We start from the raw sequence: 19072 nt of genomic DNA, 5'->3' as shown, positions 1-19072 counted from the left end.
TTGAGTAAAATAATGGAAACATACTAAATAATAATTACAAAATAATATATTATTGTAGAATATTGTTTAGTCAACTGTACGAAGACACAAGTGATACCAATAAGGCATCACTGATGAGACAACTAAGCTAGGAGATAATGGGGTAGGATGGCCAGTTTCTTTCCCCCTACATTGCATACATCGCTGACTAGCTACACACTCGTATTACACCAATTAGACTTCAGACATATGGAACCCTGATTTTTTGATACGTCACTTCCTTGCTGTTCATTTCCATTTTAACATCATTCTTCTATCCGCGTATAAAACTTTTGGCTTTAATCTAATTTAAATTCTATTAGGTATAATTGTATATATTCACGAACCTATCTTCATCACTGTTGAAACATCAAACCATATATTATGTAATATAACAAGATGGAGCTCTTCACTTCCCCCTCAGTTTTAAACTCCACTTCCTAACCACATGGATTATAAGAGAGAATTTTACAATTAATTTTTAAAATAAAACATTGTTATGATATGATCAGGCATTAAATTAACTTGTGTTAATACACAATTGTAATTAATAAAAAATGTAATAAAGCAATTGAAATCATTTTAAAACATTTAAAAATACTAAAAACTTCATATTGTGTTAATGTTAATTGTTTGTAGACATCCAGTAATCAGTATTTTCATATATATCCTTAAATTTGTATTTTCTTGTAAGGTACATTACGTTGAATCACATACCTGTAATGTAAGATGCATATTGTTTCTGGTAAGTGTGCCTTTAGAATTATCCTGCAGTTTAGCAGAGAAACCTAATGTATGGAGTTCGGATTTGCCAATTTTGTACTGAACAGTTACTTTAGTACTCAGAGAACTGTCAGTGAAACGCAAGCTTCCATGTATTGTACTACTCAGAGGTTTAGATTTGATGTTACCCATTAAGTCATATTTATCTTCATTCATATTCAGGTCACCTGCAAATAGGAAATGAAAATTGCAATATAAATATCCATTTATTCCAGTTTGAAAGTGCTGTATGTTATTAAATCAATATTACGAAAATATTATTTCCTAGAATAACTGGTCTTTGTCAAAATGAAAAATTATATATACTATAATAGGTATGGCTATTTTACAAATAAATTTTACATCACACATACATACAAAAAATCGCTGTCATGAAGTTGATACACTTTCTCATTTTAGCTACGTGTTAGGCACTTAGAGACAATTTAATTTTATATCATGTTACCAATCACATTCTTGATTCTAGTTTATTTTCTTGAACTAACATTCTAACATTTACAAAACATGACGAAATTAAAGAGTTATTGTGCATCCAAATAAGAAGATAAAACTTCCATTTTATTCATTGCAAACACAGTTTCTGTAATGCCAAAAAGTAACATGTCTGACTTCAATAAAATCATAATTTGAACGGTTGCTGCCATGCACTAAGTCCCCTTTGGAAAACATTGGTTGATTTCTTGAGAACTTGGGTTTACACGTGAACTAATTTTTTATGCACGATTTTGTTCTCTTTTTTCTCTGTTTTATTTGTTTGTTGCCTTTTCTAATCACAAACAGACAGTATGCCAAAAAAAAAAAAAAATTGTGTGACGTGTATATTTTCGTGTAACTCTCAAATCATTATATTCTTTCTATATACAGAAAGGACGTCGATTATCCAATCGAAAAACACAATCCAATCACTTTAGCACAGAACACAAGACAACCCACTACTTGAACAAACTTCTTCAAACTGAAAGTGAATTTTTTCGTGTTTATTCAGTAACATAAGGCTATTGCTTGTCAATATATCATTAGATTTCTTGCACTAAAAGGCAGTGAAAAGAGTTGGGTTATTTCTGCAAACAATAAGCATTCCGAGTGAGAGAGTTCTTAAGCATTTACGGTCGGTAATTTGTCAAAGCTCACTGAAGCGAGATGATTGACATGAACAATGTGCACAGGGAATATCTCATCACTGTTAATCATGTCAGCTGGGATCTTTCTCAATATGTTACAGAGGAAAATAAATATGTACTGTAGCGTGTGTATGGTACCTAATTAAAAAAAATGAATCAGAGAAAATATGAGTTCGGATATTGACGTATCGGATGATTGACGTTCGAATTATCGACGTCCCACTGTACTTTGTATAATGAGTAAAAAAAAAAAAGGCATTCCTAATTCTCCTTTATGTGTTTTTTTTTTTTTTTTGCGTGTGTATGTAGTAAAATCAAATAATATTCACTATATCCATGCTTGTAACCATCTTGGACAAAGTAACTTATTGATGGTAATGAGTAATATGATACTCTACAATATGACAATGTAATTTATTTATAAATACCTGATATTGTAATTTGTTCCTTTGAAAGTCCCTTTATCACAAGATCGGCACTGTATTTAAAGCCTTCTGCATAATTCACCTTTCCAGTAATATCAGCTATCAATTTTTTCTTGTATGACAGAGCAAAGAAAGGTTCATATCGTCCATTGTGCCCATTCTGAATTTTTTTTAAACCTAATCTTGTTGCAAATAGTTCTTGATTATTCAGAAGCAAGGTAGTATCTAATAGCTTGAAGTTATCAGAATTTTCTGTTTTTGCACTCCCAGCAATCTTGATGAAAGGTGTTAGGATACTTGCTTTGGCAGCTGAATTCGACCAGTCTAACACGTACTGAGCACTGAGCTTACGGTCCACTTTAGACCCAGGAGTATCAAAATGGAAACTCATAGACGTACTGTTCCCCCTCTTAGAAACGCCTTTGTGATGTTTGAAGATGAGCTCATACGCATTAAAGGTGTCGACTTTCGTTACATCCAGAAGGAACTTGAAGGGTCCAGTGAGTGGAAAGTAAGGTGCGTGTGGGTGAAGGGAGCTATTGACATAGATCAATTCCATACATGACTTCATACCAGTCAGAGAATTTATGAAGTCTGTCGAGCATAACTTGTAGTTTTCTATGTTTTCTTTGATACCTTTGCTTTCAATAAGATGGTCACGATGTAGAACATACAATTGTGATTTAATGTTTAACAGTTCTGTCTTTTTATGAGGAACATTCAGTTTCAAGTCCACTATTTCACCTCCTTGAATGTTTATCTTCCCGTCAATATATGTATTCGTGTGTAAAGTGTTGACAAGTCGGACTCCCGCTTTTGTAATTGTAGCATCCACAGCCATCGTTCCAGCAAACTCCACTGCAGCACTAGGTGCCACACTGCCTTCTATATCAATTGAATTCAAAGTGAAAAGATCTTTAATATTTGCATGCCCTTGTAATTTAAAGCCCACAGTAGCACTGCCATTAAGTGCCAAGTTCATGGGCAGACCAATACAGGTAGGAATCATATATGAACCATCAATTATTACTATAGATTTTGTGAAATCAATATCTTTTTGTTGTGTAATTCTTCTAACAACATCAAAAGTTGTCACGTCGCTTAAACTAGATATCACTTCCTCGAAACCGTGGAATTGTGCGTATTGCAATTCATTCCCAAACACACGGGTATAGAGAGACGCAGATGGCTCTTTGCCCAATTTCCTTCTTGCGTCAAACTCGTCTGCTAATTTAGTGATGCTGTTCTCTACACTATCTTCTTCATTCTTATCTCGAAGTTTCTTAAGCATCTGATTCACGGCATTATCAGGAAAATAGCCTTCAGGTCCAAACATGCTTTCCACAATGCTTTCGAACCCTTGTGCTCGAGCTCCAACTTCTAAGATGTTAACTGACTCTCCAAACAGATCCAGAGTGAGATTTAAAGTAGCAGAACGAGGAAGATAGGATTGAGGTGTGAAAATAACATTGCTTTCAGCAGCAGCACCGGCATTGAGGGCCTCTGAGAAGAAAGAACCTTCGTAGTTTCTTGAGAACTTTCTCACATCCGTCTTGAATTTATTCCGCAGAAAGTCATTTGACACAAGGGCTCTGACATTTTGCTTCCAGTGGCTTGATGTTTCCTGTAGATTGGTCAGGTGAGTCCATACAAACGAGGCCACTGAAACAGAAAAGTATCAATACCTTGTTACTTAACATGATTATGGAATAAAACAGGACATGGAAAATTAAATCTAAAATCAGAAATCAGAGCTTTGTTTCCATTATGGATCCCGTCCGTAATAAAGGACTCCAGACAAAAAGGGTCGGCAATTTCTTACCCACGTCCAATTTGGATTTAGCACAATGGGCCAATATCAGTGGCATAAGTGAGCATGGGGTCATACCACTCTCAACCCCTAATACATACAATACCAAAAGTGGAAAAGCCCAATCTAAATCTCTCGTGAATAAGGTATATAATTTTTCTCTCCTTGTAATGATGATGATGATGATGATGATTATGATGATGATGACAATAATAATAATAATAATAATAATAATAATAATAATAATAATAAAAATTAGCAATAATAACATTGGTAAATATTTTACAAGAATGCAAAAACTAAGTCTATTCATCAAACGGATCGAATTCACTGCTGTGCAAGTTGGAAAAAAATTTAATGTATCTGGAGACAGAGGAAAGAGATTTAGAATTGCTATTGTAGGAAAGTTTAAACCTTTCGTTCTTACCTTTTGTAAGAATGTTAACGCTTATTAAAGAATTACAGGTTATATCACTTAATACGAATCTTGAATAAAAATAGAGAATCGAGTTCTTGACGTCTGGAATATAAGCTACGACATTTAAAATACTCCTTATCACAATTTTTCTCATACTGATTTCTGGAGTTGTTGAGTAGAAATCTACATGAACATAACAATACGAATTTTCTTTTGATTCTTTGTAATTTCTCTTACAATTCATTTTTTATTTTTTCAGATAAATCAGTTCAAGATTATAAATTTATTTTAAAGTTTTCAATTACATAATTTATCATTTTTTTGCAAATTATTATTTGCTAATACATTTTACAGAAGAAAATTTATGAACGTTTTCCCCTATATGTTATCATCAGATATTCAAAATGTTACAACGAAATCTAAACGTAAGTCCAATAAAGTAGTCACAGTAATAAGCATAACAATGATTTAAATAATTGACCATGAGTTATATGTAATAAAATCTGATATTGGTGTGAGAAATGCTCAATTTGACTGATTTGTGTAGTTTCGCCGACTTGCCGAAAAGTAAAAATATAAAATATGAATGTAAATTACATAGAACTCATGTTACAATATATATATATATATATATATATATATATATATATACAGTATATTGTTAAAATTGATAAAATGTAAAATATTTGAAATATTTGTACTTAATGTCTGTGTGAGACAGAGAAATTCTACGTGATATTGTGCAAATACCGGTATTACTGATGTTACGATTAAAATGTTGTAACAGTATATATGTCTTATATGCGACACATTTGTTGAAAATCTTCTATATATGACTATTCACCAGGTTCTTGACTTCTGTACCATATATGTACTTGAATAAATTTAATGATTAAATCAAGATATGTTAATATAATTGACAATCTTTCGTATCATACTGTAATAATTCTTGAAGAAAATGTGATTGAATATGATTTCATTTACATATATGAATATTTCAATTGAATTAGAAACTTACATATTGTGTACGCGTGGAAAGAGTGCGGCATTCATTCATGTTAATTATTTTTAAGGTATACCAAGTTTGATGATCGTTTTGGATTTGTAGTCACTGGAATATACATATTAAAGACATAATTGAACTAAAATTGAATGTTCAAGGATATTAGGAATATAAAAGAATTAAAATGAAAAATACATTGTAATCTATTTAATTTGAAAAGGAAGAAATTTAAAGTGTAGGCCTACATTTACAATTCTGAATTTGGGTTAGAATTGAAAAGCTTACGTGTGTATTTTTGATGACCTTAACACAAGTTCATAAAAAATACACACGTAAGTGGTGGTGGTGGCGACGGTGGCAGTGGCAGTGGCTGTGGCCTGATAAGGAGGAGGACTATTTTTATTCACCACAAATTCCAATCTAGGCTCTATGAAATTTTAACCGGAGTGTAGAAAATCCAATGCTGCAGTAATTTGACTAATTGTAAATATTAAAGAAGAGTTTTGATTTTACGTTTGAGAGATCTGAGATTTAACTTCTTGAGAATAGTTGCTGCTAGTAATTACATATTTATTTTTAAGTTTCCACAAGTGATTTCGACATCTTACTGTTACATAAGCATAAATGTAGGAAAGTAAACCCAAGGAAGGAACAAATCGAGGGCTCCTAAATAATAAGATGTGCCCAAACTTCAATACAGCAAGCTTACTGAAAATTCCCCCAGCTCTCATTTAATATACTAATCTGCATCACTATGTCTTTTTACCTTGATTGACATCTTCGGTGTAGAGTGTGTTTATAATACGACGTATTATATGGGAGGACGGACACTGCATAACTGCCAGGTACGCTGCAATTCTCAGTTCTGTGTCTTGTCTTTTATCAGTATACAAGTCAAGCAGGTGAGAACGGGTATGTTCACTGCATGGTAAACGTCGATATGCAGAAATGGCAGCCAAGCGAACTTCAATTGGATTCTTGTTCTGGAAACAAGCATTATAAATAAGAAGGAAACACAGAATTAAGTTTTTGGGTATTCCACATTGTCCTGGAACTTGACATTTCCAATGTTTCGGAACTACATACAGATTCCATCATCAGGTCAGGCTCAGTCGCTTGCAGTTTAATGAGCTCAACAGTAGGCTATCTCTCTGGCCTTACTTATTTTCCCTGATGATGGAACCTGTATGTAGTTCTGAAATGTTGAAATTGTCAAGTTCCAGGATAGGGTGGAATACCCAAAAGCCTAATTCTGATCACAGTCACCATGAAAATCTAAAACTCATAAAAGAAGGAAACACGTTTGTATACATCAACTAAAATGAAATACCAATTGTGTGAAATTCATAGAAATGAGTGGTTTTTCACATTACCTGGAAACATTTCCTTAATGTGTCAGTGGAGCCAGTGAAGATGCCAGCATTTCCAATAGCTTTTAAAGAGAGTATGATAAGCTTCAGTGTGATTTTATCAGAGGGCTCGCAACTGGATCCTAGAAAGTCTTCCATTTTCATCATGATTTCTTTAATTTGTTCTATCTCGAAGCAATTCTTATTTCGTTGGCAGTAACTGTGCACGAGAGCAGAAATACCCAGGAGTCCCTTTTCACTTGGAGTTCCATCTAACAGAGACTAAAAACAGGCATAAAATAATTATTTACTTTCACATTGTATAATAATGTATACTTTGTCATAAATAAACAATTATTAAGGCAATAAATATTCAAATAAAATACATGACAAATTTTCAAGAACGTAACATCTGTATGAATATTTTGCTAACTGCATGAAACTATTTATAACAATATTTAGTTACTGATTAACTTTCAACTTCTTTAACTGTGTTAACTTTTAGGTTATCCTTCATTGTCCAAAGCCTAGTAATATTAGAATCAGCCTTCAATCTGGAAGACCCTTGGAAATAATTTTATTTTATTGGGTTATTTTACGACGCTGTATCAACCTCTCAGGTTATTTAGCGTCTGAATGATATGAAGGTGATAATGCCGGTGAAATGAGTCCGGAGTCCAACACCGAAAGTTACCCAGCATTTGCTCGTATTGGGTTGAGGGAAAACCCCGGAAAAAAACCTCAACAAGGTAACTTGCCTCGACTGGGATTCGAACCCGGACCACCTGGTTTCGCGGCCAGACGCGCTGACCATTACTCCACAGGTGTGGACTAGAAATAATTTTCATGTCTTACATCACGTCTACATAAAATTATTATACCCACAGCTCACAGTATGTTAGAATGATCAGTAAGTTATAAAAATAATAAACGAATAATAATTCGCTATTGCTCTTCCTTTTTTAGCAGGGAAAAATATTTTTCTGTGGATCTGTTTGTATTAGTCAAGTTATTAGCCCATTCCCTCACAATGAATATGAACTATAATGCATGGCAGCAGTATAGATAATGAAACTTCAGTTTTTATTCCTCTATCATTATAAGATTCCTACATTTTTAACCTCACCAAATTTGACATAAAGTCTAATCACAAACTCCTACTGTATAATATGTTAATAAGGTATGTTATGTGCATAAGTACTCACAAGAGAAGCGAAGGTAAGACTCTATAAGACATTAATAAAACCTGTACTGACATATGGAGCAGAGACATGGGTATTGTCTGTGGGTGATATGCTAGACTTTGGGTGTTTGAAAGGAAGATTCTAAGGAAGATTCTGAGGAAGATCTGTGGACCGACCAATGAAAACGAAGAGTGGCGAATAAGATACAACAGAGAACTCTACCAGGTACATGATTTCTCAGACAGTATTACAGATATTAGAGTGGCAAGACTAAGATAGGCTGGACATGTTCAAAGGAAGGAGAGAGGGGATATGATGAGGAGGATAATGGAAAGCAGGGTGGAGAATAGAAGAAATGTTGGGAGATTGAGACTGAGATGGATGGATGGGGTCGAGGAGGATGTGATACGGTTGAGGATCAGGAATTGGTGGAAGCCTGGAAATCAGTTTTGAAGGAGGCTATGGTCTGTTAAGCCAATGATGATGATGATATGCATAAATACTGGTATTTTTTTCTGTTTAAAATGTAACATTAATTTTTAGCTATTAAAAAAAGTGGTGAAGCTTGTTTGACAATTCTAGAATTCATCTTCCCTTTTGATGCATTTTTAAAAAACCGAAGGTACAAAATAGTTTTTATTGAATAAATGGCTTAAGTGAAAATGGGAATTAACTTATTTCGGTACAATGTAACATACACTATATTTAAGACAGACAAGTAGTACGAAAGAAAGTGTAAAAATAATATTTAAAATATTATCGTCTTACAGAGACTGATGAAATAGTAGCAAGAGTAGGTTTCTTCTGGAATGCAAGAGAAGTGAGCCATGAATCCATTTGCTCAGAAGTTATGTCATTGGATTTGAAGAGAGATGTCATCAATGCTGCTCCATCTGCTGTTGTAACGTGTGGCATCGCATCCAGAAAAAACTTCCTGAAAAATAAAGATATAGCCTATCCGTCTCTTATGTTGTTTAATTCTGCATATGAAAGGACTAACATGATGATCAGAGTGTTACATTATATCTAATTGAAAATTTTAGAGTGTGTAATACAATATGCCAAGAGTAGTTAATGCCATAAAGATAACAATAAATAACAACAACAACAACAACAACAACAACAACAACAACAATAATAATAATAACAATAATAACAATAATAATAATAAATAATAATAATAATAATAATAATAATAATAATAATAATAATAATAATGTCGTAATGAATATTTTTCTAAATGCTGTCTATAAAGACTATGCAGTTTTCAACATGTCATCCGTCTTACCTTGGTAGTTTCCCAGTAAAATAATTAAACACATTTGAAAGTTCTGTGTAATTCATAGAGTTGAGAGTGGCTACTAGATGTGAGAAAATGGATGGAACATCACTTTCTACTCCATGATAAGTTTTATTGACTAGATTCTGAAGAATCTCTTTTGCTGTGTCTTCTAAGTTAATTTTTTTATCAGTACTGTCTGTATTTTCGTACAATAAAGTTGTGCGTCTCAAGTGTGCACTATCTGAAATGAAAATTTAAGGTATTTAAAATATTGAGAATTCGACTGTAGAAAGCACAATAACAATTACAAAGAAATGAGCAGCAAACAATAGAATAAAATATAGGCCTACCTACATTATTTTATTCACAAATGTGTCATTAAATGATAGGCCTACATACTTTTTTTTATAAATATAACGCAAGAATTAAGTTATCTATCATTTTTAGTAAAGGTTTATTTGTTATATAGTTAGCTTTAATCACATTAGTTCAGATCCCATTATTTTGCAAAATCACAGTTCCATTGTCTGAGTTCTCTACATATACTCTTTCACTAATTTTTACAAAGTAATTTCCAAAAGACAATAACAACCAAAAATGTCATTCTTGCATAGCAGGATGAGCAGATTTTATTCAACAATATTTATAAGTTAATACTGTATGTACAATAAATAGAGTCCTAAGGATTAAATGTCACAAATTTTACTTGGATAGCTACTATTCACTATTTGAAATAAAAGGAACAACTTGCTTACCGAGTTTTCCTTACATAAAAAACAGTCCAGAATAGGCAATAGGACAAGGCAGACAAGTGATGAGGTTTCTGAGAGGTCCCCCTTTTTAATTTATAATATTTGAAAGGGAGGAAATATAGAAATGTTGTATTTCAGTTCTTTGTTGAAATTCATTACGAAAAAAAAAAAAAAAAAGCAGAAAACATAAAAACCTTTCAAATTTTTGGCTAAGAAGGGCTAAATGTTTCAAATTTCCTACTGAACACATCTCTGGGATTTTGTTCTAATAATACTAGATAAGAAATAAAAATTACAAAACATTTTATCATGAAATCACGTGCAAATAAAATTTAACCATTTAGATTAGGTAGTGATTTTGCTTAATTACATTCCATTATTTTCTTAGAAAATAGCATAAGATATTTTCTCTAAACTGACCATAACGATTTTCATCTGGAATCTCCTTTATGTCCCCCACTTCCACCCACTACAGGAATTATGTTGAATATAATTATAGATTTTATGTTCTATGTTATAAGCACTGAAAAACAAGACAAGCTGAAGCTAAGTAGTTCAAGAGACAATGACGATGACACTACATCAGTGTTGAAAAGGTACCGTCTGTCAAAAGGTATACTACCTTTTTAAATAAGTTTTAACACTTTTAAAGATTTAAATTTTAAGAAAGTTTTATAAATTTTACTAGCCATACCCGTGCGCTCCGCTGCGTTAGAAATAAATATGATTTAATTGCATAATTAAAATAGGACATTTGATCCAGGGAACATTCGTGTTTGATAGAAGGATAAATCGTTTATTATGTTACTTAATTTAAAATTGTATTTAAAAAAATTAAAATGCGATCATTTTGATCCAGAGACCACTCATTTGGTCATATAAATTATTTTAGGAAATACAGGAAACGAATGTACAGAATAGCCTATCAAGTTTTCTGTGCATAAGAAGCTATTTTAATCTTACCTGTCCTCGATTCACTCAGAATTTACTGTAATAACATTATAGCATTATGTCCATCTAGAGAAACTACACTTTCCAATGGTGAATTAATAATTAATTATACAAATCGGTTAATTTAGCTTCCAATATTACTTCATACAAACACAGAAACATTCTCTGTAGGCTATGTTTCATAGCTTTCGATTGTTGTTGTCCAAGGCCCCTTATAGACGAAGTCATTTGTTTTTTATTTCATTACACCACCTTAGATGGCATTGTTATTGTAATTTTGAAACTCATTTATCTCATTAAATATCAGTCTTATCAAAATGTTTCAAAGAATAAACTTATCGGAAATTATTTTTAAAGAAACTTTTGTTATGTAATATTTTTCATGAAAATTAATAATAAGGGAGATATTTCGATTTATTTAATTCAAGCCCCCTTATAACCACCCTTTTAAATAAAATATTTTGAATGCCATATAGCCTAAATTGTAAGTTACAACGAACTTAATTTATATTCCAATTTTCATATAAATCAGTTCAGCCATTATCGCGTGAAAAGGTAACAAACATCCAGACAGACAGACAGACAAACAAAAATTAAAAAAAAGCGATTTTCGGTTTCAGGGCGGTTAATTACATATGTTAGGACCAATTATTTTTGGAAAATCGAAAATTACCAGAAAAATTTCGGCTACAGATTTATTATTAGTATAGATAATACTTGTTAAAGAGAACTTCAAAGACAAATTAACATCGACAAATTATATTATTCATGATTCATTCATTCATTTAGTATTCTGCCAGAGGGCAGATCTTTCACTGCAAACCCAGCTTTCTCCAATCTTTCCTATTTTTTGCCTTCCTCTTTGTTTCCTCATATGATCCATATATCTTAATAACATCTATCATCTGATATCTTCTTCTACCTCAAACTCTCCTCCCATTCACCACTCCTTTCAGTGCATCCTTCAATAGGCAGTTTCTTCTCAGCCAGTGACCCAACCAATTCCTTTTCCTCTTCCTGATCAGTTTCAGCATCATTCTTTCTTCACCCACTCTTTCCAATACAGCTTCATTTCTTATTTTGTCTGTCCACTTCACACATTCCATTCTTCTCCATATCCACATTTCAAATGCTTCTAGTCGCTTCTCTTCACTTCGTCGTAATGTCCATGTTTCTGCCCCATACAATGCCACACTCCACACAAAGCACTTTACTAGTCTCTTCCTTAGTTATTTTTTCAAAGGTCCGCAGAAGATGCTCCTTTTTTTTTATTAAAAGCTTCCTTGGCCATTGTTATCTTCCTATTATTCATCATTGTTATCTATTTATAATTCGATGGTGTTCGGGTAAAGGGAGTTGTCATTTTTTGTGCAAGTGGAGTTTTGTTTCCACTTTCCCAGGGGAATAAACAAGTTAAATTCTACAAGCGGATGTACAAAAAACAAAAGAATACTAGCATTTGATGCGGTTTGTGTAGAAAACTATTTGCAATAAGACTCCGATGTTTAATTTTCATTCAACTCAAAATTTATTTTTATGACTTATCTCCTATTACCCAAACACCATCGAATTAGACTAGTCTCTGTCCTAACTTCTTCATATAGGATATTCATCGAATGCCTAAAATCTCTTCTCCTTTCGGTTGCTAATTCATAATTTCTTCCGGCAATCTTTCATTCTTCAAGCTCTGTAGAATAAATTTCAGTTTTCTTTATATTCAACTTTTTATTATAATCAAATAGTATGTATTCCATATACTGTATTTCTAATAGTTTCATTCATTAGGACTGTCGTATTTTAAACCTTGTAATATTTAAATTGTGTGACAAATTATTAACTTGTTACATGTCATAACTATAAATTAGATCATATTCTCCAAGCTGTTGTCATTATGTACCTGACAGTTCTACGTAATGTTGGTAGCGAGGGATGCAACTCTGCCACATTGGCCATTACAAACAGATGATGAATCCTTCGCACCAATTCCGACACCTGACTATTTAATGCTACATCTTTACTCAAAGAATTCTCACTCCGTGAGCTATCATTCTCCAAACAACAACATCTCTTCTACGGCATTTACAGCAGCACTACAAATTATTTATGAAACTGACACAGAGATTAAGCACGTTGTAGTAACACCATTTAACACAACATATAGCAAAACAACCAACGATCCGTGTAGCAGCAGAAGCAGATGATAGATCTGATCTTGGTTCCGATTGCCTCAAAAAGGTAGCACACAGCATTGTTTCTGATTTTATTAGATGTCGTAGATCTTGATACATGATATATATAATTTGAGTCAAATTACTTAGAATCAAACTTTTTATTAATACAGTAAGTCATTATCTTAAAAGTGCAAAGCAAATTTAAGTTCAATTTACTTAATTAATTGCGCTCACTTACAAAATAGATATACTTAGCTATTAGCTGTATTTAATAATATATTATAGACATATAAAAGTATAATGAGAAGACTAGAATAATTATTTCAGCTTACCTGAATTATGAGGAATTTCTTTAGTATGTGAAGTCTGGAATGTCAATATTTGATTGACCACAGTAACTGCACCACTCTCATGCTTAGAAAAAGGACGGAATGTATGAATCTCATTATTAGTTGATTTCTTCAGGATGCTGTCTGCAATTACTTGGCTGCCTCGCTGTTGACTCCTTAAACAAACAGTGTTCTAAATCACTAGCTTGAAATATTAATTTAGACACAGAAAAAATATATTACCGGTATATTATATTATATTATATTATATTATATTATATTATATTATATTATATTATACTTACTTACTGGCTTTTAAGGAACCCAGAGGTTCATTGCCGCCCTCACATAAGCCTGCCATTGGTCTCTATCCTGAGCAAGATTAATCTAGTCTCTATCATCATATCCCACTGCTCTCAAATCCATTTTAATATTATTTCCCATCTATGTCTCGGCCACCCCAAAGGTCTTTTTCCCTCCGGCCTCCCAACTAACACTCTATATGAATTTCTGGATTCACCCATACGTGCTACATGCCCTGCCCATCTCAAACGTCTGGATTTAATGTTCCTAATTAAGTCACCCTTTGCTGTGGTCGTGCCAGAGAATCAGTTCCATTCCGAGACTTATTTGAAGGTTTCGTAACAAGCTGTTGTTTACGGTGATGGGTTGTTAGCCCTTCGCCCAACCCCCAAGCTGGAAGACCACTCCTCATTGGCTGTCCGCGACTGCTTATGCAATATATTCACAGCTACCCTCCATATTATATTATATTATATTATATTATATTATATTATATTATATTATATTATATTATATTATATTATATCATATTATATTATACTATATTACATTACATTATATATTATATTATATTATATTATATTATATTACATAATTTAGGTTTTAAAAGAAAATACAAATGTAAAAAAAAGTTCGACACATCTATTTTCGTGTTCGGTAGATTCTGTGAAGAGCTCCAAAAATTACTGCTAGAGTTAGCTAAATTAAAGTACAATTCTTACTTAAATTGCTTGCTTCTTTCATTTATTAAATGATAAGTAAAATCGGTAAGAAAATGAGTCAGCTTGTTTTTATATGAAAATATTTTATTATTAACTTACCTACTAAAATTTTACCAAAATTATGAATCAGTCAGTTTACAAAATTAGCTTGTATGAACAAAGAAAAGCAACAGAACATTTTCAGAAATAATAATTAACAAACTACTGTATTTAACAAAATCAAAGACACTTGCAAAATTATCTTGAAATACTGTGGAGTTTGTTTTTGAAACATGTGTCCATAAATTCACTAGTGAAAATTATGTTTATTTTTTCAGTAACATATTGATTTATTGAGAATATTTATAGTAAATTGTAGATTACATAACACGATTTAAATCTTATGCAGTAGAAGCAGAACCGGTATTTCTTAGTAATTTTTTTCTCTAACTAGTAATATTGTGTGTATAACATAAAAATTATAGATTATTCCTTATTTTTGGTTTCAAAGATCAATATTTTTATTACATTATTACAACGCTACTTCAATTAATAAAAACTATAGCAATATATTTTATAAAAAAAAAAAATAGTTAAGTGGGGTCCCAGAGTATTCTGGAAGCTATGTTGGAAAAGGCAATCTTTCAGGCCATAACCATTTACTTTGTAAGGAAAAAAACAATGTCTATTGTAAACTATTCAAGAACGTGGAGTTCAACTTACTTAATGAGGGGAAGAGACTGAGCAGAGGACATGTATGGTGTGGACTGCAGAGACAGGAAGTGGTCCATGCGATGTGAGCAAGCCAACAAATTCTTCATTTTCCCAACACGAAGCAATGGATTGTTGAACTCATCTTCTTCAAGAATGACGTCGTAGTTTGTTTCACAGGTGCCAGTGACATCAGTCTATAGAATTATGTGATATTAGTAATATTGTTAATGATGAAAAAACTCATGTGTTAACTCTAAGTTTGAAACAAACCCAAAATAATGTGATAAATGAATCTGTAAAGATGCTGAGTATGTATTTGGATCCTAAACTAAGGTGGAATAGCCATGTCAGTTATGTACGTAAAAGAATTTCTAGAGTAATTTATCTCTTGAGAAGTATCATGTACAAGATTCCCAAACATTACTTAAAACAAATTTACTATGCACTATTTGAAAGTGTTATTAGATATGGATTACTTTTATATGGAAATAGTTCTGACCTTCCAAACATTCTGTTACTGCAGAAAAAAGCAGTTCGTATTATAACAATACAATCTATATATTTTTGAACTTTTAATGTATGTAAACAAGAATATTACTAATTATACAAGTATAGTAGATCTGCATCGCTATGAAACAAGAAATAATGATCAATTAAATGTACCATATGTCAGGTTGTAAAAAACACAATCAAGCTATGTAATTACTGCAATAAAGGTATATAATAAGATACCTACAAATATAAAGGCACTTAATGAAACACAATTTAAATTTCAGATTAAGAGATGGCTACAAAATAATCCCTTTTATAATATGAATGAATTTTTTGAAAATGATGTAGTATTTTAGTTAAATTTTATTATTTTTTACTCTTTTAATATTTTAAATATTGACACATTGTTTTTTATATTATCACATTGACGAGGCCTCTTGTATTCTTGCACCTTCAGGCAAATAAAGAATATGAATGAATATATGAATATATTCATATGCTTTTCAAATATATTTATATTGTAGTATTTTCTGCCCACTTTTGTTGCACCTAGACTATATTAATTTTTCTACAATAGAGCATTGCAATACATGCATTACTACAATCGGAAGTAGAGGCTACAGTGAAATAAATAATGAATAAATAAATACAAAAAGTAAAATAATTATGTACCGGGAGTTAAATAAATGCAAATACCGGTACATAGGTTTTCAAGCTTCAGTATGTACTTGGATTTCTTCATCATGGTGTTAGTCAAACATATGACAGGACTTCAGTGATGTGATGGTAGCATGATTATGAGCCTACATTTAAGGCAAAACAGTACCTATACCACAAAGACAACGAATGTATATATTAAAGAGTTAGGCACGATCATAGCATTCATCTGACATTAAAGTTACACACTTTAGACATTACAAAATATGTAGGCTACCAAAAGGTTTATAAATAAGTAAATATTAAAATAAATTCACAAATATCTAAACATACAGGTATAAGTACAAAGATGAAAGACTAAATAGATGTGTCTATTTAAATAAATAAATAAATGAATAGATACTTAAAATAATATATCTATAGGGCCAAGGTTGGTAATATTGTGATAGTTCTTTTTGAGAATTTATTACAATTTTACTGAGAGAGGAAAGGACCAGTTTTGTGCAGCGACTTGTCCACGAACATTCCCTTAATACGTTGACGCAAAAAGCCAATCTTCCTCATGCTCAGCAAAATTATAATAAATTCTCAAAAAGAACTATCACAATATTACTAACCTTTACCCTACTTATATGCTATTAAATCCACTATTAGTGGAAAATATAAAAAAATATATATACATAAAACGGAAATATAAATAAATATATCGATAAAAATAACTGTTAAAAGTATCAAGATAATTATATTTATATACATTTTTATTTATAGTATTTATATTTTAGTGATTTATTTACATAGACTAGCTATACCAATATATTTGTTTATATACAAATTTAATACATTTATTCTAGTAATTTACATAATTATATATTTTGCACTGATCCCTTCAAATATTTGTTTTATTATTTATTTTTTAATTCACTCATAAGTTACACTTACTTTTAACAATTAATTTTCCTTTTTCCTTTTATTGTCTCAACAAATGACATGTTGCCCACACATCCATATACCTATTTATTTATTATTTATGAATTTAATTATTCGGCTGTCTGTCAGCTCATCCATTTGCTCACTCACTCGACTGCTATAAAAAGTTATTTTTGTAAATAACACGTAAAGTACATAAAAAAAACAAAACAAAATAAACCATTCTGAAAACTACTGTGCACAAAACTTTTCTCTTACCTCATGGTGTTTTTCCCTTGCTGAGGAGAGATCATGCATTGTGTTCTGGAATGCTGACAGTATACCCCGCTTGATGTTAAGAACCCAGACTGGATCATCATCATCTGCACATAACTCATCCACTGTTCCATCTTGAAATGAGAAACGAAGAGAATTCTTTTCCAAAGCAGAAGAAAATTGTGCTGATCTTTCCACGCTGTTTCGAGAGTCAACATCAGTTAGATCGGAATCTGCTATTTGTACATTTTCCAACTGCAAAAAAAAAACATGCTTCATTAATCATTAATGCCTCCGAAATAAATTAACAGGTCCACTAAATGCTGCGGCGATTAATGTTGATGTGCTCCATTTATACGATTTACCTTAGCATAACAGATTCAATAGAGTATGCTACTCTTCCTGATAATTAATGAAGATTTTAGTATACTAGTATATATAGTAATCACAGGAGTAATTTATTTAACGAATCTTTCAACGACACAGGTTATTTACTATCGAAATTCAACGTGGACAAGAAATGGCCGACGCATTTTGCCTGGAGTCCTCTATCAGGGGCAGTTTAATTTTATGTGCTTTAAATCTACGACAAGGAACACTTAGGAGCTTTACTTTCATTAAGGATGCCATCACCTTTAAAATCAATTCGTTTGCTTTTGGCTAGATTTAAACTTGTGACCCTTCGATTCAACGGTAGCTGTTAGATCACCAAGAACGACGTAATAAATATATGCATTTTTTTTCTGACGTTCCTGAAAATGGAACCAGTAAGTAGCTCCGAAACGTTGCAAGGTTTTCATTTAGCCAGATATTAGGTTAATGCATAAGTTCGTAGTATTTTTTTCATCACAACACTGCGTTGTTAGGAGCTTGTTTATCATTTGTCATTTGTTATTTGGAGTGTTGTGCTTATAAATACGCCTTGAATTTTGCGGATCTCATCGTGCTATTTATGGGCTAAAGAAGATGGGATTTCAAGTGGAAAAAAAAAAAAAAATCCGAACACTTCCAACATATTCATCTGTTTCAGTTTAATAGAGGAAGCAGAGGCGGCTCTAAATATTTGTGACTTGTATAAGGAGAATGCCATCGGAGAAAGCACTGCAAGAAAATAGTTCTGTCGCTTCAACACACAACACCCCGCACAAAAATTAGTGTCTATCCACAGATGATGATGTTAGGCCTATGTATCTGGTGGGATAAAAAAGGCGTCGTGTAGCTACTACGAATTGCTTTCCGGGAATGTAGCCATTAACTGCGAACATTTATTGCCAACATCTCAGACCTTGCTGCCGCAATTTTCACTTTTTCCGTTCTCTATCCAACAATCTTCAAGGAAACTCCTTTGATAACGAAGGAGACTATATTACTGGTTAATTTCTCTCTTATATAAAAACTTTTGTCACAGCGAAAAAACGCAACGAACT

General features: G+C 32.2%; 1 protein-coding gene across 1 annotated transcript in view; it reads right to left on the bottom strand.

Moving 5' to 3' along the window:
- LOC138699709 (uncharacterized) overlaps nucleotides 1-19072 on the bottom strand; it is an 86219-nt gene that overhangs the window by 46894 nt on the left and 20253 nt on the right. The window contains exons 4-12 of the mRNA XM_069825792.1: nucleotides 17649-17900; nucleotides 15324-15508; nucleotides 13600-13772; nucleotides 9400-9634; nucleotides 8880-9045; nucleotides 6952-7209; nucleotides 6345-6561; nucleotides 2351-4009; nucleotides 736-968 (exon numbers count right to left, since the gene is read on the bottom strand). Of these exons, the coding sequence (XP_069681893.1) occupies nucleotides 736-968; nucleotides 2351-4009; nucleotides 6345-6561; nucleotides 6952-7209; nucleotides 8880-9045; nucleotides 9400-9634; nucleotides 13600-13772; nucleotides 15324-15508; nucleotides 17649-17900 (3378 nt within the window). The remainder of the gene's footprint in view (nucleotides 1-735; nucleotides 969-2350; nucleotides 4010-6344; nucleotides 6562-6951; nucleotides 7210-8879; nucleotides 9046-9399; nucleotides 9635-13599; nucleotides 13773-15323; nucleotides 15509-17648; nucleotides 17901-19072) is intronic.

The sequence above is a fragment of the Periplaneta americana genome, chromosome 5, assembly GCF_040183065.1.
Source record: "Periplaneta americana isolate PAMFEO1 chromosome 5, P.americana_PAMFEO1_priV1, whole genome shotgun sequence".
NCBI lineage: Eukaryota > Metazoa > Arthropoda > Insecta > Blattodea > Blattidae > Periplaneta > Periplaneta americana.
This window is presented reverse-complemented; position numbering and strand designations above follow the sequence as displayed.